The sequence below is a fragment of the Perca flavescens genome, chromosome 17 (assembly GCF_004354835.1).
Source record: "Perca flavescens isolate YP-PL-M2 chromosome 17, PFLA_1.0, whole genome shotgun sequence".
Taxonomy (NCBI): domain Eukaryota; kingdom Metazoa; phylum Chordata; class Actinopteri; order Perciformes; family Percidae; genus Perca; species Perca flavescens.
In genome coordinates, this window is record NC_041347.1 from 14014883 (window position 1) to 14034538 (window position 19656).

At 40.8% G+C, this 19656-nt stretch overlaps 1 protein-coding gene across 9 annotated transcripts in view; it reads right to left on the minus strand.

Moving 5' to 3' along the window:
* Positions 1-19656, minus strand: part of pde10a (phosphodiesterase 10A) — a 60742-nt gene that overhangs the window by 12629 nt on the left and 28457 nt on the right. For 8 of the 9 annotated variants that reach the window (XR_003694746.1, XR_003694745.1, XM_028603835.1 and 5 more), the window contains 6 exons: positions 16853-16984; positions 3643-3671; positions 2322-2442; positions 1259-1308; positions 995-1135; positions 548-703 (listed from right to left, as the gene is read on the minus strand). Coding sequence is in view for 7 of the 9 variants with exons in the window: in XM_028603835.1 (XP_028459636.1) it covers positions 548-703; positions 995-1135; positions 1259-1308; positions 2322-2442; positions 3643-3671; positions 16853-16984 (629 nt within the window). In the remaining 2 variants the exon portion in view is untranslated. Of the gene's footprint in view, positions 1-547; positions 704-994; positions 1136-1258; positions 1309-2321; positions 2443-3642; positions 3672-16852; positions 16985-19656 lie in introns of those variants that run through there. The other variant, XM_028603841.1, reaches the window with a different exon arrangement.

Genomic DNA, 19656 nt, shown 5'->3' on the forward strand with positions numbered 1-19656 from the left:
CGTGAGCCATATCACCTTATTGTGCTGCCAACAAGTGGCCAAAACAATCAACTGATGAAATGATAAAATTAGACAAAATGTCACAAATAATTGTCAAGTCACTTAAACCTACTGTATTCTGCTTCCTAATATTTAATTAATTTACAAAAATGCTAAAATAAATGAGATTGTTTTTTTTAAGTACAAAGTGGGGAATCATTATGTATTTTTATTAAAAATGCTGTCAAGAGATGTTTATTATGGAAAGTTTTGAATTTGAAATGTGAATCTTTAAAGCTTATTCACTGTGACTATACTTGCTTGAGCCATGGGTATGTTAAGTAATTTTCTAGCTCATTGCACTGCCGTTTTACTGAATCATCAGCAACAAGTAGAAAGTGCTTGGAGACAAAAAATACAGCATTATTAATTATTTTCCACAATCAACTGAACCCCATAAATCTATCTTTAACAGAGCCAGATTAAGGTGAATACCAGGCTAACTGTAGTTCTGTGAGCCATGCTCCAGCCTCCCACTCTTGGTGTGTTTTGTCTGGGTCAGACTGACCTCCTGGTGGCTGAGGTTGAAGGGCTCCTTGCCCCACTGCCGTTGCAGCTCCAGGATGGCAATGAGATCCCCGATGGCAGTGATAATAGGGAGGCACAAGACAGAGTGAACATGGATCCCTGAGTCCTGCCCTGTGCCGTCTGGGAAGCGCTCGTCCTGCAACACACAGATCAGTGAAGGACATTATTGCCTGAAGTGCACAGGAGCTCAACAAAGGAGGTCAGTGTAGCTGGTACAGTTGCCCCTCAGCAGAAAATTAAAACGATTAAAATTCAAAGCATACTGTTTTTTTTTTTTTTTTTTTTTTTTTTAGTGCATCTAACCAGGTTCATTTAATGAAACATAAATGGAGAGCATTAAGAGATCTGTAATCAACAAACATCACAGCTATGCAGTGAAATTCCTGTGATGGGAAAATGTGTACTGGTTGCAAGAAAACAGCCTCACCCCCATGATGTCCTCTACTAGCAGTGTTTTGTGAGTCTTGGCAACATGAGCGGCAATGGTCGTCCCAAATGCGATGGGGCCGGAGGGAATGAGGCTTGGAGGGCCATCCTTGGCACCCGTTGGAGTGAACATACATAAACTCTATTGAGAAGCATGATAAGAAGAAAAAGAGAAACAGAAATGGCGGGGGGGAAAATAATCAAAAACACGCACACAACTGCATTAGCATATAAAATGTATTCAGCCAATGTCCTCTGCACTTACATTGTTGCATTCTCCCAAGAAGTAAAGTGCGAATCCATCTGCTTTTGTTGCTGTAGAAATAAGAGACACACAGTTCACATGTGTGTAGTACGAGTATGACATTAGCTGTCAGTGTATGCCCGTGTTACATTCTCTCATGTAGATGTGTCCAACAATAAATGGCAGGTATACCTGGGAGGAAAAGTGTAATAGGATATAACAGTTACAATCTAATAACAGTCTATTAACAATGTCCCACATAACGACAAGGGCGCTCTGACCGAGGGCTTTGACTGCCATCCAGTTCATCTCATTCCCAGTCCTCTTTTCCAGTCCCATTTCACCCTCATATATTTAGGTCACATTATCATACAATGTGACAACAGGGACACTGGTGGAGCATCAGTGAATATGCAGATGATCAAGAAGATAATGAGTGGTGTGGTCTGGCTGAAATCATCATTTGGTTTGATTCACTGACAACACTGTATTTATAAAATGCAACATATCAACATATCTTTGTCAAAACGATAAAGTCCTGGACATTCCAAATTTTGAACTAAAATGCTAGAAAATTGAATCATATGTAATTGCATTTATTGTGGAACATGATACAAATTGTTTGATCATATAATTACATTTTCTAGTTTTTTAGACCATTTTATTCACAAATTTGATTTTGGTTTGCCAAGATGAATGGGGAGAAGAACTGGGACTATTCATTTACAAACAATTCTTTCTGCATATTTTATGTATTTATTATTTTCAATTAAGCAGAATACAGGTGGAGTTCACCACAGTGGGCAATTCAGTTGTACAAAGTACATTATATGTCTGAGAAGTACACTAAATTGGATTTACATTGAAAAAACTCTCTATTTGGGTTATCCACCACAGCAAATCCTCCTCCTCCTCCTCCTCCTGCTCCTCCTCTTCCTCCTCCTCCTCCTCCTCCTCCTCTTAAAAAACAATGCTTAAACAAATGCTATTTAGAGTCTTCGATCCTAGTCTCATAAGGAGGTGTTTGACGGCAACAGTGTGACGTGAAGAGAGGATCAATAAGCTGGATCATGTCTACTTCTACCTGTTTTGATGATGTTGCACAACTCATAGAGCAGGAGTTTGTTGTCTCCTCCAGTGTCCAGGCGCTGCTCCATGTAGCTGTTGAGTTCGTACACAACACCCTGCATATTTGTGTCCTGGTACTGCTGGACACAAGACAGAAATTGCAACTCCATAGCCTTGCATAAACACTGAGATGACAACAACCAACAATCTGCACCCAGTCTAATGCTGTTGCAGCAGCTAGCTACTAACTCACTAACCTTTTTATGAAAAAGGATTATCTTCCTGCCATTGACTAAGACAGAACCATTCATCACAACATTACCCTCCACCCCACCCTTACACTCCCTTTTACTGCTGCATTCAAGCCCAGGGATCCCCCCGCAGTCCCAAGAGGAGGCCACCCGAGCCCCACAGCTCTGATTAGAGCCCTGGCAAACTCTGCTGCTCAGCCTCAGCTTAAAAGTGTGGTTATGTAAGAGGCAGACCTCCTGCCTTGTACGGGGCCAGAGAGCTGTCTATTTCTGCGCCTGCAGAGAGGGTGAGGGAAGGACGGCGGGAGAGTGGCACACTAGAAAGCCTCCCCCACGGGAAGCCTTCTATCCTTCCACATCCTGTTTGCACAGACGTATGGATGACGCACCGAGGGGTCGAGTGGCCCTTGTTGTTTTTCTCTGTGAAGTCCCTTCTAATCAGCTCAGGGGCCCTGCTGTGGGTGCTGACACTGGCCTGCTAAGGGCATGATAGTGTCAAGATGACAAAGGTGTGAATATATGTATGCGGAGCACAGGGGAGCTACTCTTTTCCATAACTCTTTGCCACCAACTGTCTCACACCTGACCTGGCGAGTGTACAATGCAGCCCAAAACATTCATGTTGTTTCTTATTATCCTTGTTAATAATCATCCATTTGATGCTGACAGGAGCCTTAACTCCAATGTTAACATCCCAAGCATCACTACTGTACTGCATCATACCGAAGAATGCACAGGTATGAATTTGTAAACTGTTTCAAGCTTTTTATATGAGACAAAGTCACAATGGCACTCAAAGTTAGCACAAGGACAAAACAAACTGTCAAAGAGCATAGTTAATCTGCATCTAAATTAATTGGTGCAATTCGTGAAGGACAGTATTGAGTTCTGTGCTGTGTTTGAATTAGTTCAGCCATAGTGTCCATTGTTGAGTAAGAACTCAATTCAAGTCTCTAAGGTTAGCTTTGGGAATTAAGGGGCAAGGTAATAAAGTAATAACATATCTACAGTGTGTGAAGCTATAAAGAGAAGCTTCATGTGCCTTGTCACATAAATATGTACATATAAAAAGAAGCAAAAACCTACCCTGCTGACGTTTTTAGCTGATGTTTCATCTGTAAAGAAAAAAACACAATGTTAAAACATGACTTGAAACAAATTTAGATTCTATTTTAGGATCAGATCTGATATAATTAACAGGTGAACAAAACATGAAGAATCGGGTTGTGTATAAACTTAGACTTTTCGCTGTGCCTGTGTGTAGCCATAGACTGTATTAATATTAACAGTCTATGTGTGTAGCTAGCTAGTGAGCTAGCTCTGCAGGGTTTAACAATAGGTTAGCTTAAAGCAAGACAAAATAACTTTTGAAAGACAAAATAAAACATTTCTTTCTACAGATGAAAAATTATATAACATATTAAGCAATAAAATGCATCCCTGCAATATTCAATATACTGTTTTTTGCATGGAGCTTACTTGGTCTGGTATGAGCAGTAGTTTATGTTGGCTAATGTTAGTATTCTTTAGATAGATATTGCAGCCAAACTGAGGACATTTGTAGACCTGAGGACTCTTCTACACACTGTAGTTTTACTTTAATAAATATGAATTAGTTATTCATATGTTATATACAGTAAGTGTTGTTTCTAATAAGCTGTGGTGTAGCAATTAGAGAAGGAAGGAAGTTGATGCGACTGTCCGTGAAAACTCTGTTCTCACAGCCCCTGCCAATGTGCCACTGAGCAAAATACTTCATCAAATGGTTAAATGGTAGATGCCAAGTCTGTGTAACTATACAAAGGTAAAGGCAGTCATTGCTAAAAAAGAGCATACATGCACAATCAACTGTCTGCATTAAAAACTGGCCAGCCACATAGAAATCTGGCCCAGCTGTTTGGAGGTTGGGTGGATAACGCAGTGGCTTCTTGCACTGATGGATAATAAAGGCACAACACCAAAAGCAGCAAGTAAGCAATATCATGTTGTCCTCACAACAGTAGTCATGTGAATGGTTAATGGCAAATGCACATTAATATGCAGTATTTAAAGCATTAATATACATTATGTATAAATCATGAATTAATATTTCATCTACTTTTGATGCATTGAGACATTTGCTATAATTATGGTCCTAAACAGAATTAGGAGAGATATTAATCTAACTTGACAAGTGCAATATTTTGCGGCCTGGAGTGCAAATTCCTGGTGTGATTTCAGGCTGTTGGAGAGCCAGTAGACATATGACTATTGTGTTTGGACGTAGACGTATGTGATAATAATGAAAGCCTCAGCCAATCATAACAGTTTCTTGCCTTATAGTCTGGGAGTGCTACTTGGGATGAAAATAAAACCATTCACACAGCTACAAACGGGGTCACCAGCACATGAGAACAGTAACTGCTCAGATCTCTTTGGTAACATTTCGTGTGATCAAACCATGCAAAAAGCTAAGAAACATCTACTGAAGGGCTGACTCGAAGCTGGTCCTCTTTAGAAACAAACCCATCTGTACATGAGAAGAAAGAAATTACAGCCAGCTACACTGTTTGTTGTTTTAAACATTCCTCCACTATGCCATGAGTTTCCTAACTTAGCCATGAGAGCTATTTTAGAGTGAACCCCTGGCCGGGAATGACGTCAATCAGAGGACAGAGAGCTGCACTTCAAACTCATTTGAAATACAGAGAGAATCTTTCTATATAATGACTTGTTGAGGCCAAGAATATTCATACATTAACCCCTTTGAAGAACACAAATACAATACAAATACAGTAAGCCTATTACCTGTTAGAGAGTAGATACAAAATTGTATACTACCAGACTGCGGCATAACACCACCAATTTAACACTATGACAGTCATTGATATTGAAAAATATTGTTAAAAAATTAGAGAAAACAACCTAATCATACCCTTCAAAACCAAATGCAAAGCAGACAAAAACACACACAGCTGCAGAAACTACAACCATATAACATGCTGTTACTATAGAGTTACACACGATGAATGCATTTTAAATAAAATAGGTGCAGTCCTTGTAAAGGTAAACGTAATTTATTGTCACATTATGAGTCCTTCCAGAGTTTTTTTGTGATTGTTGCGGGCAAAAATCCTTGATTATGCGGCAAGTTTTCTTAAAAAATGCAATGGAATATGCGGGATATTTATGCAATTTTATGCGATGAAATTGCAAAAATTGCGGAAACTTGCAAAAACTGTGTTTTGATGAAAAAGAGAAAAAAAAGTGATTCCCCCAACACCCTGCTTTTCGATGATGTTCACGTCACTTCATAACGTTCCCATGGCAACAGGGGAAAATGGCTGCTCTTGTGTGAAGTAAACGCAACATTTTTCAACTTTCTGCTAAGATGTATGTGACTTTTTTGCAACGAAAATACGGGGATTATGAAATCATGCAAGCCCCGCATATTTTTTTAAAAAAAATTTAGACTTTGGCTGATTATGCATTGAATTATGCGATCGCATAATCGCGTTTTTCTGGAGGGACTGCATTATACACATTAGGGGTGGAACGGTACACTTAATCGTATTGAACCGAAACGGTATGGCGTCACGGTTCGGTGCATGAATTTATGTGGAGAATACACGGCATAAAAATAAATAAAACTTAAGAAAATTAATTAATATAATGCGTAACTACTGTTAGATACGCAGGTTCTTTAAGGACACCTAATCTGTAGCCCCGCCATAGCTCTGAAGCTCCGATTGGCGCGCCACCTATGTAGCCGAGCTCCGCCTATGCAGTAGTGAGTCAGAGAGACAAGAGTTTTAAGATCGCAGGTTTGAGAAAACTTTGGTTTCCCAGTCAGTTACAGTAGTACAGGCAAGAGAGTGGTGGATAAGACTGCTGTTGTAGATTAGTGTTACATTTCTAGCGTCGCGGCTCCGAGCCGTAATGTTAGTTGGGACAGACACCTTGTTTCTTCAGGCTGACTATATTAGCTTTAGCCTGGCAGGGAGCAGCTGCAGTGAAAAATGGCCGAGAGACGTCGTGATAACGTTGCATTAATCAGGTAATTTAGTTTGTCTTTGCAGAGAACAGAGATGCTGTATTTTCAGTTTTATAGCTGATTGTCTTATTTTGTTTACAAGTTACAGATGGAGTCTGGAGATGATGTGGGGACTTATTGTTTACTGTTTACATCTTACTTTACACACTTCAGGCTGTTGCAGCTAGCTCAGGGGAGAGTATGACACTAGAGGTGTCATACAGTCTCGTGTGAGACATGCACAATAAAAAAAGAAATTGCCTTCTGCATTTTTGTTTTGCTGATCTGAGCCAGTGCCTTGATCAAGAGCACTGACTGAAGAACCTAGGACATGTTTTTTGATGGTGGGAGAAACCGGAGCACCCGGTGGAAACCCATACAAACATGGGGAGAACACACAAACCCCACACAGAAAGGCCTGGAACGACCTGGATTTGAACCCAGGACCTTCCTGCTGTGAGGTAGAGCCGGGCAATATAGTGATATTATATCGATATCGTGATATGAGACTAGATATCGTCTTAGATTTTGGATATTGTAATATGGCAAAAGTGTTGTCTTTTCCTGGTTTTAAAGGCTGCATTACAGTAAAGCGATGTCATTTTCTAAACTTACCAGGCTGTTGTAACTGTTCTATTATTTGCCTTTACCCACTTAGTCATTATATCCACATTACGATGAATATTTACCAAAAGTCTCATTGTGTAAATATTTTGTGAAAGCACCAATAGTCAACACTACAATATCGTTGCAATATTGATATCGAGGTATTTGGTCAAAATGATCGTGATATTTGATTTTCTCCATATCGCCCAGCCCTACTGTGAGGCCACAGCGCTAACCATTGGGCCACCATGCTGCTTCTTAGGGTTGATGTTGACCCTTGTACGTTGTAAAGTGTGGGCAGAGAGTGGAGGTTTTACCGCCCTGCCTGTTGATGTCAGCTGCCATAACGCGGTTGTTGATTCTCACCAACACATCATTGCCACTTAACATTATTGTAAGGTGTTGCAGTGCCAATGACTCCAGCAACACTGATATGGTACCAGTAAACTGGTAGGGTAATGATATGATCACATAATGGCACAAAATCAGTCACTTAGGTTAGTGTTCTGCACATAAAAAAAGTCTGATCTAATACATAACAAGGAGTGGGACACATTTATTGCAATATGTTTACGGCTCAGTTTGTCTGTTTATTTGTCTGTCATCAGCATTACGGAAAACTACAGGCCTGATTTTTATGAAACTTGTTGGAAGGGTGTAGCATGGTCCAAGGTAGAACCATAGAAGCTGTGCCATCTTGGCAGTGCCTGACATCGGCTAATCCGAAAATGGGTAAAGAGGTGGGGGGTGGGTGGAGTTGAGGCATTTGGGCATTATAACATGAGGTCTATGGGGATTGACTCCCTATTGGAGCTTTATTTATTGGCTTCATTTTTCAGTACCGGCCGCTTGGGAAGAGCCCATTGAATAGAGTAGATCCAAATCACAGGGTGGATACTAGGGTTGGGCATCGAGAACCGATTCCTACTCGGAGTCGTTTCAAAAATTACGATTCCATCGGAATCGTTTCAAAAATTACGATTCCATCGGAATCGTTTCTTTATTGAAATCGTTTGGAATCGTTTGTAGGATTTGGTTTCAAATCTGATCATGGATTCCAAATTTAACATGCGCAAGTTATGGTTTCCGTAGAGGCCAGGCGCTTGTTGTGTTGCAGCCATGTAGCACAGTAAGCTGTGCTCTAGTGTGGCTTTATTTTACGTTGAAAAAGCCCGGTAATCGAGAATCGATAAGAACCCGAATCAAAAGGAAGAATCGGAATTGGAATCAGAATTGCTAAAATCCAAACGATGCCCAACCCTAGTGGATACACAATTTAGTTTTTACATTGCGAGATAGGGAATTTGTGCTGGCTTCATGTGGTGTCGGAATAATCGGATTAGCATGCCTTGGCGGATGTCTGCACTCTCGAAGTGCCATCTAGCTTTACATCTGATTTTGCATATATTTGCCATAAATCATATATTGGACACATATCATTATTAATATGTAAATCATATCACTCAGTCCTACATAAGAAACTTCCCATTCTCAGAGGTATTCCCTCTGCCAGTGTGTGGGTTTGCCCCAATAATCAAAGTACCTCCTGGAGTAATGAATCACCAGTCCCTGTTTGTGGTGTTGCAGGTCCAATTACAGTCTGGCAAACCACTGCCGGCATCTCATGTATAGCAGTCCCAGTGGAACCACAGGGTGAGCACTGAGCACTGTGTCCACACACAAAAATGTCTAAGGAGCCAAAAAGGAAAAGTAAGCGGTTGTACTTGCAAGCTATATACCCTGTAAGGTAAAATAAATAATCTTCCTGTGCCTGGGAACCACAGAGATATCAAAGCAAGTGCCGTTTATGTCTGTTGTGCTGAACCAATTGCCTGGTTGGGGCAGTTCCAGCTGTTTCTTTAAAGAAAGCATGCAGAGCCATGCCCACATTCAGCAGGTGCAGGTCCAGCATGGCTCTCATATTCTTGGTTTTCCTTGAAACCAGAAAATAGCTAGAATACACCCATTTTGCAACAAAAACATTGTTGTTTCATCAGGTGTGTGTCTGGGGAATTTTACCCTAATGATACAGATACCCCTGTGGCGAAGGGGAAAGGTATTTGTACAGGTGTGTGCGCATGTCTGTGCACGGTGTGTTTTATCACCTTACAATGTGGTCCATCAACTGCACAAGGACAGAGACCAATAGCCTTTCCCAATGCCATCCCATATTTTCGGGGTCCTGCTGTTTTTTTTTTTTGGTAAACACAGGAGGAGAGGGCTAATATGTCCTTAGAAAATATACAGCCAGCTCACTAAGCAGTGAACACTAAACACAACTGTATAGCAACTCCTAAAAGCAGCAGAGGCTGAACAGACCCCTTCTAGTAAATTCATCACTCCATTCAAACTTTTCCTGAACCAGAACAACCTCAGTCTAATGATGATGTCAGCGTTGCAGCCCTGGGATTTCCAGCTTTAAGTTGACATGTTATGTATCAGATTGTAAACCAGGGTTTAGTGGGTAAGGCTCCTTTAAAGATGTTGTTGATAGGGTGAATAGTACTGTACTGCACGTACTGATTCTGTTAATTGCCTACAATCCTACATAAAATGTTAAGAATAACAACTTTAACATATTTTGTTAACAGCATGAGAGGGGCTGTATGGTTATTGTAGTTAATCATACATATAATAACTTGATGCTTTTGTGAATACTATTAGGTTTTTTTGTTAATATTAAGTCTGTTATATTTCCAAGTCCTTTTGTGGCACTAGTTGTTCTGAAATAATTTGCACATATTGATTTTATGGTGTGTAATGAAAGCTTTTGCATCAGTGTGGGACATTTGTGCAGCAGACAAAAACAAACACAGCACCCCCCATTAGTTGTTGCAGATTTCTGTGACGGTTTAACCAATAAAATCATCAGATAGTCGTCACAGTCTGCAACAAGGAGTCAAGCAGACCGTTTATCTAATCAGGAAAAAAAAAAACAGATTCAAACTGTCACAAGGAATTTTCTTGAATTTCCTAATCTAAACAAATCATAGCATACACAGACTGTAGGTCTATAGTTAATATTTATTAAAACACAAGCAGTAGATCTTGGTTTCTTTCTTACAACCACTGTGATGTAGCACATAATACTTCATCTACATACTAAATCTAATCTTTTGAATCTTAAATTATCAGTTACTTTGATGATTTGATAAATTCCTAAAGTGATTTCATGAATGAATTTTATAAATGCTGCACAGAAAAAGGTTAGGCAATTTAAAATATTTTAAAGGTAACAATTGCATTACTGAATACTGCAATTTGGACAAATAATGATTAATCCGATTAATTAAAACTTGTGCCGTAATCAAATTTCTTGAAACCACATTTAAAAGAAGAGAGACGTTTGACTTAACTCTGTACTTTTATCCAAGTACATACTGTACACACCAACACACCGAAAGCCTGCAGTTCACATCAGCACAAGGGTCTCTGGTGAACTGTTTGATGAGACACGTTGAGAAATGATTTGGAGAAGCACCCACAATATATCAGCAGCCCCAGGCTGAGGCCTTTCATTGGGGGAAAAAAAATCCCTCAGTCAGCTGGGTCTAATGTGCATGATACTTGACGGGCGCTTTATTGATCTGCCACCACAGATACACAGCTTCCCACAGGACGGTCAGCTAGCAGTGACTCAGCGGTCAATGTGTGTCGACCTAGTGGCTGTCCTGCATAAACCTGCTCTATAGACAACGTGCCGCTGCCAAAAGCAGCAGTCTTCTTCTTCTGTGCCATGCTCCCTGTTTACCGACACACTTGTCCATTACTTGCTTTGTTTTTTTACTTTGTTTATTTCGATTTTTATTCAAGTTTATTTCTGTTTGTTTTATCCTTAAACAGAGATCTCAGAGACTTTCTGTTTAAACAAGTTAGTTGTTGTAAATTAGGACAATTTTTAACAACTTTGACAATAGATATTTTTTGACCTTCTGAAGATACTTTTGGGTGAGAAAACCTTTTGCTTGGCATATCATTTTAGTTGCATTTCAAACAACGCTAGCACATCTACAATGCTTTTCCTCCAGTATTTTAAACAGCATTCAAGGAGCGCTGCGTAGGGGGCCCCCTCCTCCCTCCTGATGTAAAAATGCCCTGCAGGTGAGACGGCTCTCTTATCACATTGGCAGGGTGTGAGGTTCTGCTACACAAGCACATCTTTGTTTGCTTGCGACTTCCATCCAAACACATCTGAGAAACAGCATCAGCTGCTTAACAGCTCGACCCAACTCTTGCCCTCTGGTGCCCAGGCCAGAAAGACTCACTCATACCTCTTCCACGAAGTTCTCCACTAATAATCAGACTGGCAGTCCGACCTGTCAGGGATATTCAGCTTTTGAATGATGTTCTCATCATGAATGCTGACAGATTTAGTTCAGATTGGCGCAGAACTGATTAGTCGATTTATCAACCCAAAAAATCCAAATATCTTCTGTTTGCAGCCTCTGAAATGTGAGTGTGTGCTACTTTTTGTTCAAAAAGGAGTTGAATTGAATATCTTAAGGATTTGGGCCGTTCTAAATCCATCTAAAGCTGTGATCTAAGCTCTGGAAACATGAAATTGCTAGGCCTATTTGTCACTATTTTCTGACATTTTATTAATTAAATCATTAATCGAAAAAATATAAACAGATACATCAGCAATGAAAATAACTGTTAGTTGCAGTCTTAGTTCAGATATATCTGATTCTGATACTGCATCTGAACTTCTCTTCCTTGTTCACAATTTTAGGGAATGAGGACATCTGATGAGAATATGAATGAAACACAAAATTTAAAAACTGTACATGTACAAAGGGAGAACAAAATATAGCATTGTTAAAATTATAACAACAATCATAGCACACGCTGCAACACACTGCAGACTTTATCCAGCCTTCATTCACAACTTTGTATGAGCAGAAATTTTTGAGCTAGAAAACCTTGCACAGTCTGACTAACAGACACACCGTGTGTGTGTGTACGTGCATGCGTATGTGTGTGTGTGTGTGTGTGTGCGCATGCGCGCATCGCAGAAGGCACTGATGAGTAAGGAGGGGCCTCTGCATGGGAGGGTTTGGGATTTATTAATTACCCCATGACAGTGTGTGGTGTGAAGTAAACATTGCCAGTGGGACATTGGTCAAAAGAGGTGTGATGGTCAAATGATTCTGGAAAATCGTGTTCTGCTTGTCGTGTTGCAGTAGCCGGCTGCTGTAAGAGCGATCTGCTCTGTAACACTGTTATGCTGACATACCAACATCTTAATACATAACCATATGAAGCAATAAAGTCATAAACAATAAGACAAAAACAAGATAACTATAGAAGAAAATTTTAATTTTGTTATTATGACAAGGCCCATTTGTAATATTACCACACAGCAGATTCAACGCAAGTGTGCAAATGTGAAGGCTTTATCTAGAATTAGAGATTGTAACACAACCTTTGCACAATCACACACTTGCATGTATGTGTACAGACAAACTGGTTTATGTAATCCAATGTAGCCCATCACATGATAAGTGAGAACGGGACTGGCTGCAGGGACTGCTTCCAGGAAGCAGTGGTTATCTCAGTGACGATCACATGATGACAGGTCCTGCTGCTGCTGCACTCATAAAGAATATTATCTGATCTCTAAAAAGTGTCACTGCAAAAATGGACACAGAAATGCATCTTTAGAATAAATGAGCTACTTGTATCAGTACAAATATATACATTAGAGGTCAGGCTTCTTTAAAACAAGCAGATAAATGTGTCAAATCCACGAGCCAGGTTCCAGCCATAATCCCAACACATTTTCTAGTGTCTTTACTCCTCTATGACAGTAAACTGAATATGAGTTGTGGACAAAACAAGACATTTGAGGACGTCATCTTGGGCATTGGGAAACACTGATTGACATTTTTCACCATTTTCTGACATTTTATAGACCAAACAACTAATCAATTAACTGCGAAAATAATCAACAGATTACTCAACAATAAAAATAATCGTTAGTAGCAGCCTGAACCAGAAATTACACAGTGCTTGTCATTTGAGTGGATATAGCCACTGAGAGGCTTCAGAGACAACTGCCAACAAGTGTCCGCTAACAGTGGTCTAACAGAGGAAGTGGACTTGTGGAGGGATATTACTGATGTGATGTGAAGATCAACCCAGAGAGAGACATGCAACATAACGAGAGAGCTGTCAGGCTGATTACTGATGTTACTGTTTTCACTCTTCTCGCACAGCTCAAGAGCCCAACTGCACAGGGCTAGTGGCTGAATATTGTTCCTGCATTTTGTTGAGTAGTACCCTAACCCTAACAACTTGGTTAGGACCAACTCAGCAACCCCAGTGTGAGTCTGGGACAGAATAAATATACAAAGTCAGTTTTAACAATTTTTATATATATATATATATATATACAAAATAAGAAAATAAATAAGAAAAAAGGATAAAAATTGGTGCAGCAGAACCAGAGAGCTCATCTTTTTTATTGCATGCATTCTTCTTAGTAGAAAAAACTGGTGCCTACATTACCCACAATGCAAATTAAAGCTTTAGTGCGTAACTTTTTGATATTAATGAACGTCTGTTACATTAAAAGCCATTGCCAAATGAGTTGCTACAAAGCTAATTAAGACTTTCAGCTCCACAAAACTCTCTCTGTATTTCTCAGTATGGCTATGTTCAGAAGATTGTGGCAGCCGCACAGAAACTCGAGTGAAGATAATTACCTCTTCTGAAGAGTCCATCATGTTGTTTTAATTCTCCGTGTCCTCCTTGGCTACTAGCAACTGCGTGGAGGAGGGGTTGTGTCAGTGCACGGTCATGGAAGGTTGTATCATGTGGACGCGCCGACAGTTTAGTTGTCATTACTTAGAATTCCTCATGGGGGCGGCAGAAACTACTCACTATCGCTTTAACTGGCGACTAATAAGTATTAGTAGGCTAATGTGGCCTCAACCTCAAGCAGAGATGAGAAGTGGGTAACAGAGGTCTGGTAAGCTCCCATCTTTTCAACTCCAGAGACTCCCAGACTTTTCCAATTTAAGGTTTTCAGGCCCAACTGATGCTGACTCAACTGACATCATTTGAGGCAATTTATCAGACTTCACACAGCTTTGTCTAGGGACACATTTCTTCACAAATGCAGTAATATCAGTGTTCTACTTTAGGTTTGCACCGAATACTGCATTAAAAAAGAAGCTGCATACTGTGTGGCTTTGTAATCTACATGATAACCAGCTGAGTGTAAAACAACTTTTCACCAAAACAGCTTCTTTAGCATTTTTTGAACAATGTGGACTGCAAAATCAATTTCCAAATAAAAGTTAGGGAAGTTATTAGCCAATTTAGATGATAGAGAAAAAGACAAAAACTAATCTAACAAGATTAAAATCCAAGAAATAGGGGCACCCTGGTGGTCCCATGTCTCTCTCTCTCTCTCTCTCTCTCTCTCTCTCTCTCTCTCTCTCTCTCTCTCTCTCTCCCGCATTTCCATTCATCTCTCTACTGTCCAATAAATGCATGAAATGACAAAATGTAATTAAAACAAGAAAAGTTTTAAAAAATATCCAAGAAATATCAACTGTAGGTGAAGTTGTTTGACATTTTAGGATTAATATGGGTTCCATTAGCCATTCACTGAGAGGGATTCTTTGAGACCAAAAGTCTAGATGCTTGTAGCAGAGCAGCATATGACCATCAGAAAAAAGTATTGGTACTTAATGAGAACTAGAGGTATGCAGTTGGTCAAATTTGGTAAATGCTGTTTACAACTAGAGGTACAAGTGGTATAGCTGCTTATGTCAACGTGGCAAAAGCTGCAGTACGTCCCTGATATTCTCTCTGTCACTGCATAAAAAATATTGTTATAGCATGAAACTGTGTCCTCATCCAACAAACAGATGTGGGTTACCACTTTACTAGAAGCTTTACACCTATTAGGCGACCAGTATTATAGTTTGCATTACTGTTCACCACTTGAGCATTTCATTGTACTCTAGAGAGTTTTTTTCTACCTTCCAGGCAGTCAGCGGTTAGCATGCATTTCCGGACAACATGAGAATCTACTTTGAAATTTGAAACGTGCTTGAAACATGCAATCCATCATAATGAACGTCGGGTCTGCTTTTGTTTTTTGTCAGAAACATGTTATGGTTAGGGGCGCCCTGGTGGCTCGCTTGGTTGTGCATGCACCCCATGTACTAAGGCTCAGTCCTTACCGCAGCAGCTGCGGGTTCGATTCCGACCTGCAGCCCTTTTCTGCGTGTCGTTCACCTTCTCTCTCCCCTTTCCTGTCTTCAGCTGTCCTTATAAATAAAGGCCTAAAATGCCCAAAAAATAATAATCTTTTGGTTGTGTGGTAATGCAGTGCAGACTTTTCAATTCAATCACTTGTGAGTGAGTTTGCACTGATAACTTTGGCTTTGTTGATTTTCCTACTGTACTGAAATACTGAAACATGCTTTGAAAAACAGTCAGCTGTCATGTTAAGTATATGTAATTTGTAGTAAACAAAGCAGTTTGTATGGTTCCTTAAATTGTTGAGTCTTCGAAAATCAGAGTTATTAATTAAAAGCTGAAAAAACTTGACCTTTGCACTGAGGGAATTAAGTTGTATTACTTGCATGATAACTGAAAACTGAAGGAAAACCCAGAAAATTAAGCCAAAAATCTTTTGCATTTCTGCTCTGCGATGAAGTTTTGTGAATCAGTGTTCTGCTTTGCATGGGCTTCATCTGCTCTGACCTGAACTACATCGGTGAAATTAGTTCTTAGTTGGCGCAAGAAGGACTAACATGAGGGCATCTATTTTGTACCTGTCAACCTAAACACACACACACACACACACACACACACACACACACACACACACACACACACACACACACACACACACATATACTGTGTATACAGGAGGAAACTGTTTCAAATGCAGGCTCAGACGTCTCTGCATGGCAGCAATGAACACTACTGTCTGTAGACCTCATGTAGAAAGCAGCTCCAAAATGTGACAAATCCATCCTCCGCCAGTTTCCCCCTTCACTTCAACACACCCACACTCTGAGCCAGCGCAATCCCCCACCACCATCCCTACCCATCCCCTGGGCCCCCTTCAGCCGGCTGCGTGTCTCTGGAGGTCGCCTCTGACGTCAGCAGCTCGACTGGGCAGAGTGCCAGCCCTGTGGGCCCTTGATGGATGCGGTTGGTCTGAGAAACAGTCCGCTGTGTGTGAAGCGCACAGAACAGACTCAACTCGGCCCACTCTAACACATCTAATGACCCGTAAACACCCGACAGGCCCGTTCCGTCTCCCTTTCGTCTGTCTATCACACACACTGGCAATTAAAGGAGACATGTAAAGATGAGTGATTTGTACTGCAAATGGCCGGGATAACAAATACAACCCGCAGAGGCACACTCTGGTTATTTCTTGGTGTTTAAGCAAAAAGGTTTTAGATTTTCAGTGCAATAAAAGCCACCGACTGACGTTGCTGCAGCCTGTATTTGTGGTTGACCAGTCAGGAACTCATATGGGATTATGTGAGCTAAAACGTACAAACATTTAACCAAAGCAAAATATCACAGAAATCACAACTCTGCGTCAATATCCTGGAATCTGCTGATCCAATCACTATGTCACAGTGATCTGGAGAGCTACAGCATGTGTGTGTGTGTATGTGTGTGTGGGAGTGGGTATACCTGCAGGCCTGCTGCTGGTCTTTCTCTTCAGCCATCTGTCCAACGTCTCTGCGCTCACACTCTCCAACACAAAGTCGTCCAGCATCTGCGGGTGCAGCGAGAGGTAGGCCTTCACTTTCTCATCTGTCAAGCCTGAAGAGCACAGAAATAAAACGTCTTTTAGCCCTTGCACTACACAGCTTTATTTATGACTAAGCGAAGTGTAAAAAAAACAAAAAATAACACTGGGAGATGTTGCACAAAATCTTGGAAATGCTAGAAAAGTATAGAGGAGAGAAACATAAGACATAAGAGGATGGAAACGTCATATGACACGCTGCCAAAGGCCCACAGTGTTCCCGACAGTCACCCAAACAAATGCACAGGCTAGAAACAGCCAAAGGTCATCTCTTTCTATTTGCTGTGAGGTAAGAGCGGCAGCAGCAGTGCCTATGTCCTAGCTAAAGCTGTCAAATAGCTGGGCTAGTTCACCTATGTTTACTGTAAAGCTGTGTCTCCAGGGATAGGAGCCCCCAACAGAGGCAGCAGGATAAAGGCGGACTCGATTGTGCTTAATAGGCAATTAGGTTCTTGAGAGCTCGCTAAGTGCTGCTGTTTACTGTCTTTGTTGTCAGGGAAAAAAGCCATTTGCCAGACCATCGTTGAGGGAAAGTTGTTTTTAATACACCCGCTGGCGTCTGAGTGGCCGTCATGATGCACTAGAAAACCATCAAGTTTAGGTCACTCACACAAATGGAGTGTGTGTCTACGACAAAGACTTGTAGCTGTCTAAATTCAGCCGTGAGACGTCATCGCATCATGAGACCGCAAACTCAACGCTGACATGAAATGCAACCTAAATGCAACATAATGAAAGTTATAATTCCTGTAAAGGAAAAATCCTATGGCAGTGCTAAATTTACATGTTATGCTGTGGCACACAGTAAACATATTTGTTATCAGATAAGAGTTGAAAGCAGGCCGATGTATTCAGATTAGGGCTGGGCGATAAAACGATAACGATATGTATCGCGATAGACACAATCAATATCAATAGAACATTTTCTTCATCAGAAGAAACCAGAGGTTGTGAATCAAGTTTGGTTGCATGAACAAAGGCCCTCACTCTCTGGCAACCTAGCAACGTGGGGTGTGACACTCTAACAGCCAATCATGTAACAGTATCATGTTTGGTTGCGCCACATCACTGTCTCGTGTTCTTCAATAACAGAACCGGCGTGGAGTGGAAAGTGAGTGCCGCAGCGAGCGAGGAAATCGTTGATAAAACAAGAAAAGTCAGTATGGCAGTTTTGGGGATTTTATAAGTCTGACCGTAGTCAGACCAATGTCGTCAGACCAACACTGGTAATACCATAAACTTGTTTTACCACTAGCCGCGCTCACACTTTCGAGCACAGCCGTATTCGCCATCAACGTCCAACAACATCTGCAGCTGCAACACGGCACAAGCAGCAGACTGCCATGGAGAGGTACTCTGCATCAGCGCCTTACTAAACACCACAAGCAGCAGAGCGCCATGGAGAGGTACTCTGCATCAGCGCCTTACTAAACACCACAAGCAGCAGACTGCCATGGAGAGGTACTCTGCATCAGCGCCTTACTAAACGCTACAAAGAAATAACGGAGGCAGACATGCTAAGCACTGTCCAGAAGTCAGGTTACCAACCTAGCACTTAACCTGCAGAAAATAGTTCCTTCTCAGGTTTCTTATATTTAGCTAACACTTTGCACTATTTTATCACACTTTATTAAGCATTTCTTACTTATTCTTTAATTTTGCACCTTAATGTTAAGAGATAATTGTTAAGTGTGTTAATTGTGATTTTAGACCTGTTTACATTTTAATTATTTGAGTGTTTTCCATGGTTGTGTTGACATTTCTGCTTTTATAACTGAGGGGATTATAATCAGAGCAGGTTTAAGTTTAAAATAAAAATGTTTAAATTTAATATATTTTTCTCCTGGTCCTTATTTTAAATAGGTCATAAAAAATATCAATAATTATCGATATCGACCGATATGAAAAACTTATATCGTGATACAGTTTTCAACCATATCGCCCAGCCCTAATTCAGATAGCCCTGATCGCTTTCTCACGAAATGTCTGGTTATCAGCAGCATCTGTGTAGGCTCCCTTAAAGTTTGAATCACAGGAGGACATGCAGCTGAAAGGCAGGTGTTCTGCCGTCAGACATACAAACATACACACACACACGGCATAAAAATATTACTAAGTTGTGTCTGTCTAATATGCTGTATATCAGGGTAGTGAATGGCTATAGACTTGTGGACAATAGAACTGTACATGGAGGGTGGCACAGCACTGACTGTTGCAAGAGATGATAAAATGAAACCAAATGCAGGAGTTGGAAGCATCCACTTCAGCTGCAGGTAACTCTTGTATGGCTATAACAAAGCTTTAAAAACTTGCATTTTACTTTAAATTTAATTTTGGAATCAAAGTGCTGCTGAACATTCTGAGCAGCTAGCTACGACCTTTGATCTATTCCCTCAGAACAAATAATTTCATCTTCAGTTACGATGGATCATCTGCTCAGTGTGTGAGTGGATGGGTGTGTAGGTCGAGCAGGCTTGTGGTTGCAGCAAATAAGGCAAACAGAGGTGGGGGTACGTTTTTTTTTTTTTTTTTTTTTGGGGGGGAGGCTGCGGTCTGACGCTGTCCAGACACGAGACACAGATCTTCAGGAACGGAACGCCTCACGAGCCTCCTGGCCAGCTCTGACGCACATCGGCAGAATACGGCTTAATAAATCAGAGAAAGTTAAGGGGGGGTTGGATGGAGC